The sequence below is a fragment of the Lupinus angustifolius genome, chromosome LG03 (assembly GCF_001865875.1).
Source record: "Lupinus angustifolius cultivar Tanjil chromosome LG03, LupAngTanjil_v1.0, whole genome shotgun sequence".
NCBI lineage: Eukaryota > Viridiplantae > Streptophyta > Magnoliopsida > Fabales > Fabaceae > Lupinus > Lupinus angustifolius.
The window spans coordinates 2,866,730-2,885,658 of NC_032011.1; the positions used below are offsets into that span (position 1 = coordinate 2,866,730).

The 18,929-nt window shown below is 28.7% G+C and overlaps 2 protein-coding genes and 1 long non-coding RNA gene across 3 annotated transcripts in view; 2 read left to right on the forward strand and 1 right to left on the reverse strand.

The window, feature by feature from the left end:
* LOC109342532 (methylecgonone reductase-like) lies at nucleotides 5,051–7,202 on the forward strand. Its single transcript, XM_019580506.1, has 4 exons — nucleotides 5,051–5,391; nucleotides 6,057–6,312; nucleotides 6,476–6,655; nucleotides 6,891–7,202. Exons 1-4 carry the CDS (start codon nucleotides 5,075–5,077, stop codon nucleotides 7,113–7,115), a joined length of 978 nt encoding a protein of 325 aa, XP_019436051.1. The 5' UTR covers nucleotides 5,051–5,074; the 3' UTR covers nucleotides 7,116–7,202.
* LOC109343085 (probable phospholipase A2 homolog 1) lies at nucleotides 9,880–12,682 on the reverse strand. The gene is made up of 4 exons (XM_019581222.1): nucleotides 12,503–12,682; nucleotides 12,370–12,409; nucleotides 11,621–11,740; nucleotides 9,880–10,238 (listed from the first exon to the last, which is right to left on the reverse strand). The coding sequence occupies exons 1-4, from the start codon at nucleotides 12,593–12,595 to the stop codon at nucleotides 10,060–10,062; spliced, it is 432 nt and encodes a 143-aa protein (XP_019436767.1). The 5' UTR covers nucleotides 12,596–12,682; the 3' UTR covers nucleotides 9,880–10,059.
* Nucleotides 10,657–18,929, forward strand: part of LOC109343086 — a 17,902-nt gene continuing 9,629 nt past the window's right edge. The window contains exons 1-2 of the long non-coding RNA XR_002107161.1: nucleotides 10,657–10,668; nucleotides 18,074–18,082. This is a non-coding gene — a long non-coding RNA (uncharacterized LOC109343086). The remainder of the gene's footprint in view (nucleotides 10,669–18,073; nucleotides 18,083–18,929) is intronic.

Consider the following 18,929-nt stretch of genomic DNA (forward strand, 5'->3'; position numbering starts at 1 on the left):
TATCATTATATCAGTATTCTAATCAGTACGATATTAATAACATTTGTATGACATGGGATGATCAAAATCGGAGTTGACATATTAATGTATGATAAAACACATGCGGCAACATATTGAATGATTGTCACTAACCTACGGTAACATTTCTATTGTCTATGTTGTTAAATCTATGATCAAATATTGTATTAGGCCACCATTTTTATGGTGTCGTTGTATTTGCTAATGTTTTATACTTATTTACACGATAGTAAAACCATTGTTTAAGAAGTACATTAGACAATAGTGTTTTGTATAATTTCTTTTATATACATTATACCATGATTTTTTTAAGTGTTGCCCTATCAATTTTAAAAAACATTTATCTATTACATATATTGTTTAATTTATTATTTTATTCTATAATATTTTTTAGTACTACTAATAGGTAATAAACTAATCACTTTCAGGATTTGGGACTGCCTCTTCCAGCAAATGTCACTTATAAGTAGTGAAGCCTTATACCATTAGACCAACGTTTTGTTAGTATTTTATTCTTTAATAATACACCATATTCCTTACCTAAAATGTGGTGTCATTCCCTTACCTTTCCCAAACATATACTCATTGTCTCAAAACTCTCTCTAAAGAGTAAGACAATGGTTTTTCCGAATGTGACAACGATATCTAGTTATTGTCATAGGTCAAAAATATTATAGATGTGTCTCTCTTGTTCTTGCTGTACTAACAGATATGGCGAATAAAATTGCTCTAAGCACCACATTTATAAGGGAGACTCTAAACCTCGATCAATTCTGTGAAGTTGTTCAATCCTTTTGTTTTGGTCTTATGGACTTAGTTGAGATACAAAGAGTCCATGAATTGTACATGTTGGATTGAGGTTAAATACACCGAAATTGTGAATATATTTAATGAGTGCAAATAACTGACTCTTATAATGTTTATTATTTGTTACAAGTTAATGTTATTTTTCAACACAGAAAACTCAACACTTTTTCTTTTTGTTATCTAAATGTGTTATCATACTTATTAAATAATTTATTAAACTGGCGCCACATTATATAAAGGAATAGTTTGTATTAATTCTGATATAAGATAAAACAAAATAATATGACATAATAATTTATGTTATACATAGTTGTTAGGTACCATGTGCGTATATCGATTTATTTGAAGTTGTTCTTGTTTGAGTGGAGATATTAAATTTGAGTCCATAATCATGTAGTTATGTTAAATACTAAATAGCCCGCACACAGTTTAATGAACTAGTTTTTAATGTAAAATTTAAATGTATTTTGATTTTCATTAAATAAATACTTTATATTTTTGTTAATATTTTATAAAAATATAAAAGATAATATTTTATATAAATAATAATATTTGGAAAATTTTACGATCACAATCACTTATATATCAAGTCACTTTCATTATATAAATAATCATTGAAAATAATGACATTAATTGTTGTTTTTAAATGATTAATTATTAAAAATTCCCAAAATAATTTTATTTTTAATTTTGACATACATAATTTGGAAAAATTGGTAAGTGATTAAATTACACGAGGGGAAATTCATTTACACCTCAAGTTAAGTTAGGCTAGTTACATTCAATCTCATTCATTGATTTTCTTAAATACAACGGATGGAATGAGTGAAACTTGAAAGTTATCAAAAATTCTTATTTTTCTCTCATCATTTATTTCAATCACTCATTTGTTTCATTGAATTTAAGAAAATTAATGGAAGAGATTGAGTGAAACTAATATAACTTAACTTTGATGTAAACAAATATATTCTCAAATTTATAATTACTTATTAAATTTGTATTTTAATATTTTACACTTTACGAAAATTTACATAGTTTGTAAGAATTCAATACATAACAAGTGACATTCAAGTATATCAGCATTTTCCTTGAAGTAATCTCTTTATAGTGGTTGGTTTTTCATTTATTATATAACCAATAAAACCAAAAATTAATTTAAAAATATAAAAGATAATAACTTGCTAACAATCCTAAAAGTCCTATAATTAATTAGAAATATTATTCCTAAAGAGGAAAATAATCATTTTTAATTTTATAAAAGTTCCAAAAATAATTTTTTTTCCTAATTAATGAAGGTGGAAAATAATGATAATTAATAATTATCAATAACATTAAATTATTGTTTTCTATTTTATATTTAAAAAATTACATAGTTTCAAAATTCTTAGTACATGTCAAATGATACTCTAGAAATTAAGAACGTGTCCCTGAAATACGTACCATCATTCATGGCCCTCTAGTTGAAAGTATAATTCAAGAGTAAATTTAAAACAAAGTACTTATAATTTAAGGCATTTTACTTCAAATACTTCACTTTTAAGATACCTTACTCGAAATTATAATATAGGAATAATTTGACAAAACTAATTTGTAGATGTGAAATTAGTTAGAAGTTTATAGTTATGAAATTAATTTAATAAACTAGAATTGTTCGATAAAATAAGATATTGAGCTTGCTGAAATTTGTCAAATAACTAAAAATGACATAATTTATATTATTTATTTGTTTATATCTATTAATTAAAGTAATTAAATACATATATATAAATAAATATTATTAATTTGTTAAAATTATTAGTAAATTTACTATTATTAATTTATTTAATAATTTAATTTGATAAACTTAATAGTAACTTTATAATTATTAATAATTATTTTTAATATTATTACTTTATAATTATTTATCCGTTTAGTTATTTATAATTAAACAATATTATAAATAGGTATTTAATTGTTATGTAATTAATGTAATATGGTAAAATTTTAAAGGATAACATTTACCAATGAATTGTTGAAACTCTTATGATTTTTGGAAAGTTGCTTGAAATAACTTTTGAAAAGTTAGTTTTTAAATGCTACAAGCTTTATTTATGTTCTGATACCATCTTAAAATGGTAGAGTCATGTATGAATATTGATAAAGCAAGAAAGAAAGAATGAGAAAATTTATGAAAAGAAAGCTTTTTGATGAATCAAGAAGTATGAGAGAAAATCATAGAAAATTGAAATTTGATATATAGAATTGAGTACAAGAAATAAGGGAATCATCTTTTATATAATACAATGTCTTACTAAAAACTAACTAGTTAATCGATTAACAAAAACAATATTATAACTAACAAACTGAAATCAACTAACAACTTTAACACATTTGAGGAGATTCTAACTCTTTTTTTAATATTTTTATGCCTATTTTAGAAGTTTTCACTACTTTTTAGGATTTTAAATTCAATATTTTAGAAGCACACTTTTCATATTTGAATGTCAAAGTAAAACTTTTTTCAATATCAAAGGCACGCACAAACACATCTTTACTTAAAATTAATGGGAGGATTGATCACTTGCATGAATGAAACAGGGAAGTGAAACACAAGCAAAACTTACGAGTATTGCAATATTATGCTCATGTGCCAACTTTTTCAATAAAAATTAAAATTGTTATCATATTTAATCATTGAAAATGATACTAAACTTTTAGAATATCAACGATATATTTTGAGACTACAAAACTATTTTGTAGACTAACTTTGCATCTTCAACATTTTTAAAACTTCATGGTGAAAGTTGACTTTAAAAAAATTAAATGTGGTTCATTTTTTATAACAAAATCACAACTCGAATTTTGAAGTGATATTATTTATATGATACTCTTAAAAAACTATCAAATCTACTTTATTATTACCTACTTTTTCTGTTATTAATTAATAATATTATATTATTATTTCTCATCAAATTGATACAAAATTAAAGATATAAAAGAAGATTCCTAATTTATTCAAATTTTTATTGATTTATTTTATTTTTTATTTTTGGGAACCAACATGGTAATAATTTTTAAATAAGATATAATATTGGTATAAATTTTCATCATTGAAAATATTATTATAATTAGTAAAGTGTCAATTATGCATCTTGAGACTCCAAAAATATTGTTCATTGTGAGGTAATTAATGTAATGTGGTAAAAGTTTTAAGGGAAAAAATTGATGAATTAATTGTTGAAAACTATTATCATTTTTGGAAAGTTGCTTCAAATAAAAGTTAGTTTTCAAATACTACAAGTTCATTTTAAAATATACATGATCTATTTATTTTTTGTTCACTTAAAGACTCTAATTATTAATTGAATCAAAAAACTACAAGTTATAAGTTATACGAAAAGTTACAAGTTCTTGTTGTCTAACAGTTTACATATTTATAATATAGAGACTCATATTTCATTTGTTATATTATTAAACAACAACTAACGGGTTCAACTGATACATTTTAGATTCTTTTAATCAGGATACGATTACTTACAAAAGGATACCTATAAGAAATAAAAAAACAACAAGAGTAATTGAAAAGTACAATATTAGCAATTAATACACAATCCTCTAATTCCTATAATTAATAAGAATTTTTATTCCTAAACAGGAAAACAGTTGTGAAAAGTTAAAAATTTCCATTTTTTTCATTTGTAATCATGACATGGTAATTTGAAAATGATGGTAATTGATTAAATTATTGTTTTTCTATTTATATTTTATGAAATTTGTTATAGTTCCCAAAAATATTAGTACATTTCATGTGGCCCTCTTGAATGTAAGAGCTTTTGCTTGAAACACTCTCTTCAAGATTTTGTTTTCAAAAAGTATAATGTAGAGGTCGACTATTTGTTCATTTTATAATTAAAAATCCAAAACATAAAAAAAAAAATATAAAAGCAAGCGTTACATAATTAATACACAAACCCAAAACTCATACAATTAATTAGAAAACTTATCCGTAAAGGTAAAACGGATTAATTAAATGGGAAGTAAAAAATTGAACCTATAAACTAGAGAGCTAGAAATGAGTCGAACTCAAATTTAAGTTAATTAAAGTTCATGAACTATTTAAGAGTTTGTGAACTGTTGGATTCAACTCATTAACTTGAATGATAATTATTTATTTAATATATATTAATATATATATACATATTTATACATGACTCATGCATAATTGAGTCAACCCATTAGACACAAACGAAACGAAACTAGAGCAGAAAATATGGAAGCAAAGAAAATCCCAGAAGTGATTCTAAACTCAGGGCAAAAGATGCCAGTGATAGGCCTAGGAACTGTAACAAATCCTCTTCCACCAAATGAAGAACTCTGTTCCATCTTCATTGATGGCTTTGAAGTTGGTTACAGACACTTTGATACTGCTGCTGCCTATGGAACTGAAGAGGCTGTGGGTCAAGGTGTTGCAAAGGCTTTAGATCTTGGCCTTATAAAGAGTCGTGATGAAGTATTCATCACTTCAAAACTATGGTGTTCTCATGCTCATCATCACCTTGTTCTTCCAGCTCTTAAAAAGACACTGCAGTAAGTATATTCCTCTTACGCGATAAGCTATATATGTAGAACCATTACTTAAAACTCATTGTTGTACGTTATCTGGTGGTATAAGGTCTCGTCAATGTTTTAAATTGTGGCTGTGGTGATTGTAGTCGCATTTAATGTGATTGCGGTCGGTTGTTGTGACGCGGATTGCGGCCGTTGCGGTATGAATTATTTTGTGGGTAAAAAAATATTTTTGATATCGATGTGGTTACGTTGCAGCTTGATGTGACCCAAATTCGATGTCACACTACGATTGTGTTGTGATGCATTTGCGGCAGTTAACGCAACTATAATATTGCGACCGCATCACGTGATGCGGTCCGCATTTTGAAAAGTGGGCCTCACTATATCCCTAGAAAGACCAAAATATTATGAATTCGATTATTATAAACGATATTTATTGGGAGGGATAGTCACGGATTCTAAAAGGATTAGTTGCTTATCCAAAAAATGATTTCTACCCTTGCTACAAAAAAATATATAGATCCATACTTTTTAGATACTTTTGCTATATCTTTCAATTATTTTATGATTATTTTTCTACTCTCAACATATCCATGTGGTGTTGTGTTTGTGCATCCTGCATTATTCTTTGAATTATTCTTCATTTGATTGCTTGTTTTGTAACATGACTATAAACTTTTTAGGAAGCTAGGGTTGGAGTATGTAGATCTCTATTTGATCCATTGGCCTGTGAGATTGAAACATAAAGATGAAGAATCTTTTAGTCTGAGTGAAATAACAGCAGAGAATCTGGTACCTTTTGACATAAAAGGAACATGGGAAGCTATGGAAGAGTGTTATAGATTGGGATTAGCAAAGTCTATTGGTGTCAGCAATTTTGGGATCAAAAAGCTCTCTCAACTCTTAGAAAATGCTACTATTCCTCCTGCTGTCAATCAGGTATGAAAGTTTAACAATGACACATTGCCAATATAAAAAAATATGATTATTATCATCTCTGATATCGAAAGTATTAGGTTCGGATTATGACATGTGACAAAAACATATCCTTACGCCATGTAGAACTTGTTGGTGATAATAGCATTGAATTATTGGTTTTTAGGTGGAATTGAACCCATCATGGCAGCAAGGGAAACTTGGAGAGTTTTGCAAGCAGAAAGGAATACATTTGAGTGGATGGTCACCACTAGGAGCATACAAAGCTGTTTGGGGTTCAAATGCAGTAATGGAGAACCCAATCCTTAAGGAAATAGCTCATTCAAGACACAAGAATGTGGCTCAGGTGCTTCCACTCTCTCACTCTTAAACTATCTCTCGGAATATTACCTACGTCTTTGGTGTAACTTTGCAGTATATCATATGACTAATAACTAACTTTTAAGTTCAAATATTCATGATTGGTTGTAAGACTCAAATTTATTGTTCTCGCCATTTTTATAGTAGAACTTTTCTGACATGAGTAGCTTCCTGTATATATATAATTATTAAGTGGTAATGTGAATATTATTGTGATGCAGGTAGCACTAAGATGGATATATGAGCAAGGGTTTAGCGCCGTGGTGAAAAGCTTCAATAAGGAGAGAATGAAACTAAACCTTGGAATATTTGATTGGGAACTAAGTGAAGAGGAATCAGAGAAAATAAGACAAATTCCACAACATAGGATGTATAATGGAGAAGAATTTGTGTCACAAAATGGTCCGTACAAGTCCTTGGAAGAACTGTGGGATGATGATGCCTGAAATCTTATTCCTATTTGCTGCAAAATCACATTCAAATAAATGTATCATTATGGATATAATGCAAATCCATACCAATGATATAAATGAAATAATTCTTTTATCATTTGAAATAAACGGAGAAATAAGTATATGTGAGAGGATCTTTATTCCAATGACATGTATTAATCTTTCCACTGTTTTTTCTATATATTTTGTCTTTTCAGTGTTCTTAGGATGGTACATTTTCAGCATCCTTTGTTACGGATTTTGGTTTGGCTTAGATAACTTAATGGTCCTTTTAATTAGTGTTTGTTTTAATTTAGATTGGCTTAAATAATTCTTGAACCATAAAATTATGGAGAATAATCTAGGATTGGATCCATGTACGTTATATTAGATAATTTTGTTATATATATTTTTTTTGAGATCTAAATTCGCCAGTCTCTAAAAAAGCACAAATAATATATCTTTTTAATATATAATAATAAATCCAAAAATTGATTTGCCTTTTCACAGTATATAACAAGTCATTGTTATAGTGGTGTAAGATTTCTCTAGATCCCAAGATAACTAAAAGATCAAGTGTTTGATTCTTGTTAGTACTGGTTAGGAGGGCAGCCACAAACCCTAAAACTGATTAGTTCTTTACCGGATATACTTTTGGTAGTATAAAAAATAAAATAATTTTCCCATTTTAATTAAAATGTTAGTTTGCTTTCTTTTTTTAAAAAATGTTATTTCTAAAATAATTCAATAAATATATTTATAATATATACAAGTGAGTTATATCTTGATTGAATTAAGATCATCTGTCCCAACATTTGATGTTTGATTATGTCCTAATCTAATCAAAAAATGATAATTAATTAAAATAATTGAAAATAATTTTTTTAATACTCGGTGAAATATGATTGGCTTGAGACATAAAAATATAGTTTTTTTTAGAACTTGTAATCCTTGGTATATCATTGGGAAAGTTTTGACACGTTTCATGATATTCTAACTTTTTTTAATTTTTTACCTATTTTAAAAGTTTTCACTACTTTTTAGGATTTTAAATTCAATATTTCAGAGACTCACTTTTCATATTTGATTTTAATCTAAACATTTATTATTTATTATTTGACTTATCTTTTTCAATAAAAAATTAAAAATGTATAAGGTGTTGGAGTGCAACAACACTCCAATTTTCATTGAATAAAAGTGAAGAACATGGTGAGTAGTGCTATCTAAGGCAAGGTCTCGGGTTCGAGTTTTGTGGATAGAAAAAATATCCACTGAGTCCCACGTACCTGTGGATGTTCCCGGCTCATACAAGATTGTCTTCAGTACGAGATACATGTGGGAAATCAAAAATAAAATCTAACTATCTAAGATCATAAATGAATCTATAGTTTGGTAAATCAAACATATTGCTAAAGAACTTTACTGTAATGAATTGGGGAATTAAATCCGAGGAAGAGATACATTTTGAAACTACCACATAGGAGACAAGCTTATTAGCCCAAGAGTTTCTTTTCTCTATAAATGTGGAAACTTTGAACTCCATTTCCAATGAGCAACTTACAATTTCTTCATTTGTTTGTTAGTTTCAAAGGGATTTTGGGCTTTAATCCACTACACCAGCAAAACTCAACAAACTGGTGAAAATATGGCAATAATGCCATTTCAAAAATAAATCCAAAAATACCCTAAATGTTTATTTTCTATAATTCGTTCTCACTTTTTAATTGAAAAGTTGGCTTGGGCAAACAATCTTGATTAGGCTAAATATTTTATTCACCTTCAATACACTTCAGCTAAACACACTGAATATACTTGTTAATTAAAGGTGAATAAAGTCTTGCTAGCTCATTCCATACCTAAATTTACCTTGAAAAAAGGCTTAATGTCCATTGATTGATAGTTTATACCAATTTTCATCCATTCTCAAAAGCCATCTCTTTTCTAGTTGGTTATGAGAAGACAATAGAGGTAATAGAAAGGTTTCAGTGTCATAAAATATAATGTGAGATAATTGTCAAGTTTTCTATTTCCTTTCATTCTTCTTTAAAAACCAACTCGTAAACATACCCTAAAAAGCTTCTTCTGATAACACACTTAAGCAAGAGCGAGTGTAATAAAAATAAAGAAACAACTTCCTGTGCTATTTATGTGTTTGGAATTGTGTTAGATGGAGTACTATTGTGCTACCCTCTGACTATGGTTTATATTGTAGATTTAATTAGAGACTAGTTTTTTATACTTTTAATCAATCCTGTTTCCTATTTAGTTGTTTTATTGAAAATCAATACATCAGTAATTACCATTTTTTACAACTCTACTCTTACCTAATTAATAAGATAGATAGCATGTAAAAACACATGACTATAATTATTATATAGAGATAAAAGAGTTAATGAGTTGCTTTAATTCAATGTTTTCAATTCGCTTGCTCCTTTGTAATATTTTGTAGTTGCTCAGGGGTGCCTCTAATTTTATTCATTTAAACAGAAGAGAAATATTAACAAGATTAAACTTACTCTTTATTTTTAGGTTGAGTTTATCTAGAAGCTACAAATCATGAGTCCACTCTTCACTTAGTAGGTTCCACATGTGCTCCAACCAATAATAGAGTTTTGAACAAATATTGAAAATGGCACGTTGCTAGCATTTCTCTTAAACAATATAAGCCAAATCCAATTCTATCATTCTCTCACTACCCTCCACATTAGTCAAACCACAACTATCCTATGCCAATTTCATCATTTTTGTGAGAAACAATTTTTGTCATTTCTTCCTATAATCTTCATAATTGAACCTTGCAGAAAGAGACTATTGAGTTCTTTTGTGATATACTAAGATAAATAACAATGTAAGTAAAAAACAGAAGAAAAAATAGTGGCTTAATCAGGATCAATAATATCAAAAAATCGAGAGAAGTTTGACACTGTGGATGAGCTATGTTAAAGGGGTTCAAGTTTTGTTACAGATCATCACTATGGTTACCCAACTGGCTCAGCATGATGGCCAAGTCCATGCCACTTATCATGGTTGGTGCTGCTGTACTATAGGGACATACCTTGGAAAACCCAACCTTCCCAGATTTCTGTACTTTGGTTAGGCATTTCTTGAACTTCACATGGCATTTCACATGAACCATTCCTGCCAAACCATGTTTTTAGTTAGTATAAGCAAAATATTCTAAGCCAACTTTCTCAAGCTGATAGGAAATTGCAGAGTAGTTTTAAACAAAAATAAATGTATGCAGAGGAGAACAAGAGAAATAACTATCAGTGTAGTGTCTATGCATATATATGTATTGGCTAGATTTTTTCTACATTGACATGGCACTTAAAACTTCATTTTCCACACTGAGGAAGTATTCTTGTGAGTCAATTTTTAAAAGATTTATTACAATGGTTGATGAACAAGACAACAAATGTAAATCTATACAAGATGTCAATGATAATATAATACATCCAAAATTAGCTTGGATATCAACAACATTAACAAAAGTTTTTTCCTAGAGTCAATTACATGAATCAAATGACGTCATTATGTTATGCCATAAACCAAGTCTTGAGAAAAGGTTGTTCAGCTCTCACAACTTTTTAGAGATTTCATATAATTTTTCCTAATCTTCCTCTACTTATAATTATTGGTTTATACTCCATTTGATCCCATTTTCTTATTGAAGCTTCTATCTGCCTTCTCTTATGGCCACATCAATATGTGCAAAAGTCTACCATATTTTCCTCAATAAATAGTACTCATACTTCCTCTCTTATGCATTCATTCTTGAAATTTCTCGTATGCCCACTCATCCGTTGCAACATCCTCAACTTCACAACATTGAGCTTATGCTCTTCTTGGCTTTATCTCCCAATATTCAGTGCCATAAAGTATAACAATGATATAGTTGTGTGGTAAATTTTCTAAGTATGAAAAGTAGAAATTTAAAGGTGAACTAATGGGGTATGAAGTAGAGGTTAATAGAAAGAACTACTAGCAATACAAACTTAAAAGTATAGACGACAAATAATCATTCCCATATCAGAAATAACCATTTAGAATGATTAATTAATCCTTCTCATCAATTTTACATTGTTAGCAGTCCTTTCACTCCTTTCATCAATTCTCCAGATCAGATAGTTGTCTGATTATCCATATAGCAAAAATAGAAAAAACTGATAATTGGATACCCAACAAGCTTTCAAGCACCCAATAGTATCACAGACCAAGATTGCCCTCCCCATTTGAACACTTTGCAGAAGAAATTGATTGAATAAAAACAACAATAAGTTACAGTCCAGGAAAGAATGAAAGAAATTAACATACAAACTATCGAGAATTCAATAATCTAAAGCAGAAATGTTGATCTGAAACTTTATATAATTAAAATCTACAGTTAAATAGAAATTGCATTTACCACAGTAAGCATATATAAACATTAATAGCAAGTAACAACACAACATTGATCAATATGTGGCTTAATGGAATTCGTAATTGTGAACAAGATAAAGAAAGAATTAGAAATAGGGTACCGAATTTGCCAACACAGTTATCATGGGCCATGCAGCAAGCATCAAGATCATCACATGGTTTCTCGTCAGGACAACCCGAATAACCCACCCCGCAATACTTGCCGTATTTGATTCCGATCGCTGAAATTGTCAGTTAAGAAAATGGTAAGGAGAGAAATCATGGAAACACCTATTAGGGGCTTTTGAGTAAACAATCTTACTATGCGCTTACTCAGCAAGTTTTTACGAAATAAGCCAAAAAGATGTTATCTTCGTAAGCTTGTGCTTATTGAAGCCAGAAAGAGCTCGTAGGAACCTCATAAGCTATTTTCATAAGTCTAAATAAGCTCTCTCTATATGGTATTAAATTGTGATCTGTCACCACAATTGCGGCCATAATACTACGATTTTATGTAAACGCATCGCAGTTACAATTGTCCGAACCTATCACCCAAAAACATAACAGTATCTTTAGATAGTGGTTATGATTACTTGCAAATACAACAGTAAAACAAGGTGTGGCTCAGTGCAAATCGAAATTGAGGCCGCACTAAAGCACTTTATATGAGCCCCACTCATAGCTGCAATTGTCATGGCTATTGCAAAGCCCTAAAAAACTATAATATTGTAGCCGCAGTTACGATTATAACAGCAATGTAAACATAAAACACAAAAGCAATTAGTCTAAGGAAACATATGGTGAAATGAATGATATATAGTAATAACAAAACAGCGTATAAGATATAGAGAGGAATGAATTTTATTCTTACTGTCACAATTTTCTGCGATGCATTTCTTGCTGCACGCGTTCTGTAGAAAAAAATTAAGAAAAAAGTGAAAAGAAAGTTTTAGAGAACGAAAAAATAGATCTTAGGAAAATGTTTGTGGATGAAAGTGAATTACAGGAATATCGGAGCAGTGAACGACGGCGAGGAAAACAGAGAGGAGAGCGAATGCAACGGAGGCGCGTGAGATATTGTAGGCGAGGCCAACCATTATGTTGAAGGAATCGCCGTTGACGTTCAACTCTCTTCACCCGCTGCTACTTTTTTCTATTTGCATTTTTTGCAGCCTCCAATGGTGTCTTTCAACTTTTATATATTATCCCTAGTGCATGGAGATAAATTATTTCCTCTAATCTTTATAATTTTAACATGTTATAGTTTTACTGGTTTGAGGAGATAAATTATCTTATAATAGATATACTTTATTCTCCACACAGTATAAGAAAATTACATAAATTAGTCATTTTTTATGCATAAATATTAAATGAGTGTTATCACATGTTAATGAAATATTACAATAAAAGTATCATTTATTTACGTCATATAAAATATGTTTTAAATACTATACACAACTTCATTGATAAAATGTTTTAAAGAATTGTAGTTAATATACTACTCACAACTTATTTGATAAATTGATTGAAAGAATTATAGTCTGATCAGTTTAATAAAATGCTTAAAAGAATTGTAGTAAATTTATGGTTTGACAATATTGACTGGAAAAATTTCCAATGTCCAATTACAAGTTAGCTGCTGATTCTAATAGCAAGGTACTATCAGCAAAAGGCAAAGCTGAAAATATAAACACATGATAATTACTTAAAATAAAAACACTACCAACTCAAAATTGTTTGCTTATCCAATAATTATATAATTATGACATGTATTTTATAAAAATAGTTTAATATGTGTACTATTAGTATAAACTTTTTTACACTAACCATTCATTATCCATAATTGATTATTAATATTTTTATTTAAAAGTCAATAATAAGTAATATATAAATAATAAATAATATGTTCATAGTATAAAAATAGTTATACTATTAATATATACATGTTAAATCCTTATAAAAATTAACATCAGTGCCAGCGCCAGATGCTATCCTTCGGCAACATTTTATCAAGCATTTTAGAAAAAACACACTATCCAAGCAAACATTTTATAAACCTCCCAAATTTGATTTGATTTATTTAAATACTAATTTAAGAAAAACTATATGGTGTTGCATAAAATGGAGGTACGTATAATTATAAAAAGGGTAGTAAGGTAATATATAGTTCCATTAAAATCATGGGAGATATTTATAATTTATTCTATATTATATATAAATATATAAATAAGAGTATTAGTCCTCCCGAAAACTAATTCCTTCATTTTTTTAATTACTCAAGAGTAATATGATTGATGAAAAAGTACATTAAAAATATTTATATTTGAAGTGAAAGTAGAACCTTATCCGAAAGAAATATTCGTACATAAAAAGGTAAGAAAATCCCTAATACTCAAATCATTAATACTCGAGTCATAGTTAATTTACACTTCCTCACTTTTTATATCTTAACCTCTTGTGATTTGTGAAGGGGATATTTAACGGTATGGTTAAGGAATTCAAAATAAAAATTGTATATTAAAAGTAATGTATTTAATACATTATATTAAAAGTTATAATCACTCAACCATTAATGTTTTAACAAATAAAGAGACGCATATAACTGCTATTATTAATATCTCGGACGTTTAAAAAATCGTAAAATTTCAACCGCGCATAGTTAAGAAAGCGCGGTTACTATGTCATCTTTAACCACGCTTCCTTAATTATGTGTTGTTGCATGTATTAACATCAACAACGCTTTCTATCAAATGTGTTGTTAAACATAAATCATTCAAGTCAGCGCTAATTAACGTTAGTGATGTTCAACATTGTTTTGTCAAGAATGTGTTTTAGAAGTTACACAAATTGACAGCGCATGTTTTATTGTGCATTGTTGATGGTCTTCTACCTCATTTTCAACAGCGTCATTCAAAATTGTGTTATTGAATAATCATTGTTTATTATAATATCTAATTTAGTGGTTGGTTTACAAGTGACATGTATCATTTTCTTATTGTAGATATGAGAATTAATAGAAAGATATATCATTACTCATTCTCATAGCCTAAAATTTGTACATCTGGTGGGTGGATGGAACATTGCACATTAGATCCTATATAATACTTAGAGTTAGGATACAATGACATTTTGAGCAATTTGACCAAATCCTCATTAATCACACTTTCTTCTTTTCAAAATAATAATATCCTCTTTTTAGGAAATAAATTTGATTTCATTTATATATTTCTTTACAAAATCAAGGCACATTACTGAATTTACAACTCTATCTCACAATGTTAATAAGAGATATAACAAATTTGAATGCATGTGTATAATTATTAAAAAAAGAAATTATGTACTCAATGAGTTTTATTATTTAACATTGATAAATTCACCTTTTGTATTATCCTCATAACCTAAATTTTGTGCATCCACATGTGTGGATATAGATAGCAAAACAAACAATGATTGAAGACATGCTTATATGGCTCATATTTTTTGCGGGTAAGACATGCAAATTTTGTCAATTTGTCTATTTAGCCTTGCTCGCAAGCCCGCGAGCAATTCTCTTGGGCAATGTGGGCGATCCGCATGCATAATTTAAGAAAAAAGAAGAAAAATTCAAATAAATTAAAATGTAATGTAACTTTTAATGCCTTAAAAAATAATGATTTAATGTGATTTTTTCAAATTCATATAAAATATCAAAAAATTGTTAATTTTTTATCTTCAACAACTTTATTTTATTATATGAATTTTTTAATTTTTTGTTAATTATTCACCAAGACTTGTGTGTTACCCACATTCTCATTTTAAAACATGAACATAAAATTTTGTCCTTTAAAATACTATGAACATTTTTTGTGGGTGAATGGAACATTGACATTATATCCAATATAATATTTAGAGTTAGGATACTATGACATTTTGCACCATTTGACCAAATCCTCATTCATAATACTTTCTTCCTTTCTAAATAATAATATCCTCTTTTTAGGAAAATAAATTTGATTTCATTTATATATTCCTTTATAAAATCAAGGCACATTAATGATTTTACAACTCTATCTCACCTTATTACTAAGAGATATAATAAATACGAATCAATGCATATAATTATTGAGAAAAAATGTATGTACTGACAATATATAAGTTTTAAAGACTTTAATTAATTATCTCTTATTTATGTTTAATTATTATTGACTTTTTAAAAAAAAATACAAATAAATGCTAAATAATATATAAATATTTTCACTAATAATACATAGATATTATAGACAAAATATTACAAAAATCAAATACTCATTTTTCCCAAACATTGTTAATACCAGAAACACCCTTCACTAATGTCCATGCGAGAGTGTTGCTTAGGTGTTAGAGGCAAAAACAATATTAGTACAAGTCAATTAGACAGAAAGTTATTTTAATATGAAAATCACATATTTTCTTAATTATCTGTCCGTCATTAATACATCTTCATTGGGAAATTATATTCTATAAATGAAAGTAAAAGTGAAAATAATACTCTCCATTGAAAAACTTTTGAAGTTTTATTATTTTTATGTTTTAAAAATACGAGATTCAATTATTCTTTTCACTTCATATTCTTTACTACATTTCATTTTCTCTAAATAAGATATATCAATTGTTTAAGTAAGATATATCAATTGTTTACATATTTAATAATTTTTTAATTAATGTAAACAACTTTAAACAAAAAAAATATTTTGAAACGATGAAGTAGTTAGGTGTGATTGCTCCGGTTATTTTTTGTTTTCTTTTTAATGAAAACAGAAATAGATGATGAAAATATGTTTGAATTGTTATTTTCATTTCATATTTTCGAAAACATGAGCTTCATTTTATGAAATTTTGAAAATGGAAAAATGTTATTTCCAACATTTTAATAATGAGACAATAATATTTTATTGAAAATTTTAAAACTTTTGTCCTTCAATAGTTTAATATCTTATGATGTTATAATTTTTCTATTTTATTCCAAATCTTTTGATATTTTTGAAATTCAATACAAATTTATATTTTAGTTTCCAATTATACTTTTATTTATTACTTCTTTTTTCACCAAATTTTTTTTGATTTCTTTTTTAATCCAGTTTTTAATGTGCGTTAAATGTTGCTATTTAGTCAAATTGTATTAAATTTTTATATTATTTAGTAATTTCTTAAATGATGTTCATAACCTTAACCAACAAAAGATTTGAAACGAGGGGAGTGTAATTTTCAATTACTCTACCCACTAGTCAACAAAACTCCAAAATTAATCGATAAATATGTTTCTCATTAGATCATTATACACCTTCATAATAAAATTTATTTCATTATATCTCATCATAATGATTTTTCTTCATCTTATATGATATTATTGAAATAGTTCGACAATGAGTATAATAATATACAATTTTGGATGAAATTGATGCACTTGTAGTTATTATAACCTTTATTAAATAATATAACACTTGTATGCTAGTATTTTATTTTAACTTTTTTGGACAGCATCTACAAGTGCATAATGCTTTGTTATGACATTTCCCACATATTTGTGATATCTAATGACCAACTCTAATAATTAAAGTTGTTCAATATATTGATAAGATAAAATTTGTTGAAATCATTAACATAAAATTTGTTCAAATTGGTGACTTGATTGCTTTAGTGACTAAAATTAGATTTAAATTAATTGCAAGTGTGTCCTAGATTGTGAAGTCTAAAGTGAATGATTTTGAAAATGAAAATGATTATAATAAACATATTTTCAGCAAAGGAAAGCATGAAAATGAAAACATCAAAATGAAAATAGGAAATTGAAATAAAAAAACATTTCTTGAAACTAAACCCACCTAATTTTCTTAAATTTCTAATGAGAAAATAGTTTGTGCACAAGATTTTAAGAGTTTTTTTGTTGTATGAATGTATCATCTATCATTTATATATTAACAATTATTGATCAATAAAATGTTGGTCTAGTGGTGTAAGATCCTCCTAGATCCACAGAATGACCAAAAGATAAGTGTTCAATTTATGTAAGTGATATTTGTTGGAAGAGACATCTACAAACCCCAAAAAAGATTAGTTCATTACCATAAGGTGAGGAAGGCAGGAGGTCGAAGTATGTGATCTTCAGTTTGCGGATGATACAATTTTGGTGTGTAAACCAACTGTGTCAAACTTGTGGTGCATCAAATCTATTCTGAAGTGTTTTGAATTAGCCTCGGGTCTGAAAGTGAACTACCAAAAGAGTTCTTTATATGGTATTGAGGTGTCTGAATCTTTCTTGGCAGATGGGACGTTTTTCTTGGCTTGTAGAACTGGCACTCTTCCCTTTCTCTACTTGGGGGTACCGGTGGGGGCTAATCCTATAAGACTTGAGACTTGGCAAAGCACTATTGATGTGGTTACTAAAAGACTTGCTTTGTGGAAACATAAGCATATTTCTCTTGGTGGAAGGGTAATTCTTATAAATTCAGTGCTTGCTAATATTCCTACTTATCTGCTTTCTTTGTATAAGGCTCCTAAAAAGGTCTTAGCAAAACTAGTGAATTTGCAAAGGCGTTTTCTTTGGGGTAACAAAAGAGGTGGTAAAGGTATTGCTTGGGTTTCCTGGGCGGAGGTTTGTAAGCCTAAATCTCTTGGTGGCTTGGGTGTTAGAGACCTGGCTCGATTCAATGATGCTTTGCTGGGAAAATGGAAATGGCGTAGACTTCAGGATAAGGATGCGCTTTGGGTTAAGGTGGTTAACTCAAAGTATGGGAATACTATATATTTCTAATCTTCGGCCAATTCTTCTAGATGGTGAAAGGATTTGTGTAAAGTTGGTTCTTCAGTTGGCTTTATGGGAGGATGGTTTGATAAGAAAATTTGGAGGGTCATTGGTGATGGATCTCAAACTCGTTTTTGGTTAGATACTTGGGTGGGAAATCAGAGCTTGAAAGAGGTCTTCCCTAGACTCTTCACTTTAGCTCTAAATAGAGAGGCTTTTGTGGCGGAGTGTGGTGATTGGTGTGATGATGTATGGAAGTGGGAGGTGACTTGGCGTAGGGATTTGCTTGAGAGAGAAAAGGATATCATTGAGAACTTGTATGCCTTGATTCAAAATCACTCTTGCAAGAGGGCTATTGCAGATAGTTGGAGCTGGAGTTTGGATGCATCTGGGAGATATACTATCAAATCCGCTTATCTCAGTCAAGTGGACCAAAGTACTTCTCCTTTAGGTAACTTGTTAAAAAATTGTTGGATTAATTGTGTTCCCTCAAAAATATGTTGTTTTGTTTGGAAGCTCATTAGACAGAGAATTCCTGCAAAGGTAGAATTATTTAAAAGGAAGATTATTCAGAGGATTGAGGACATTAATTGTGCTATGTGTTTGAACCATGCGGAATCTGTGGATCATTTGTTTATTTCTTGTGATTTTGCTTCTGCTGTGTGGAGAGG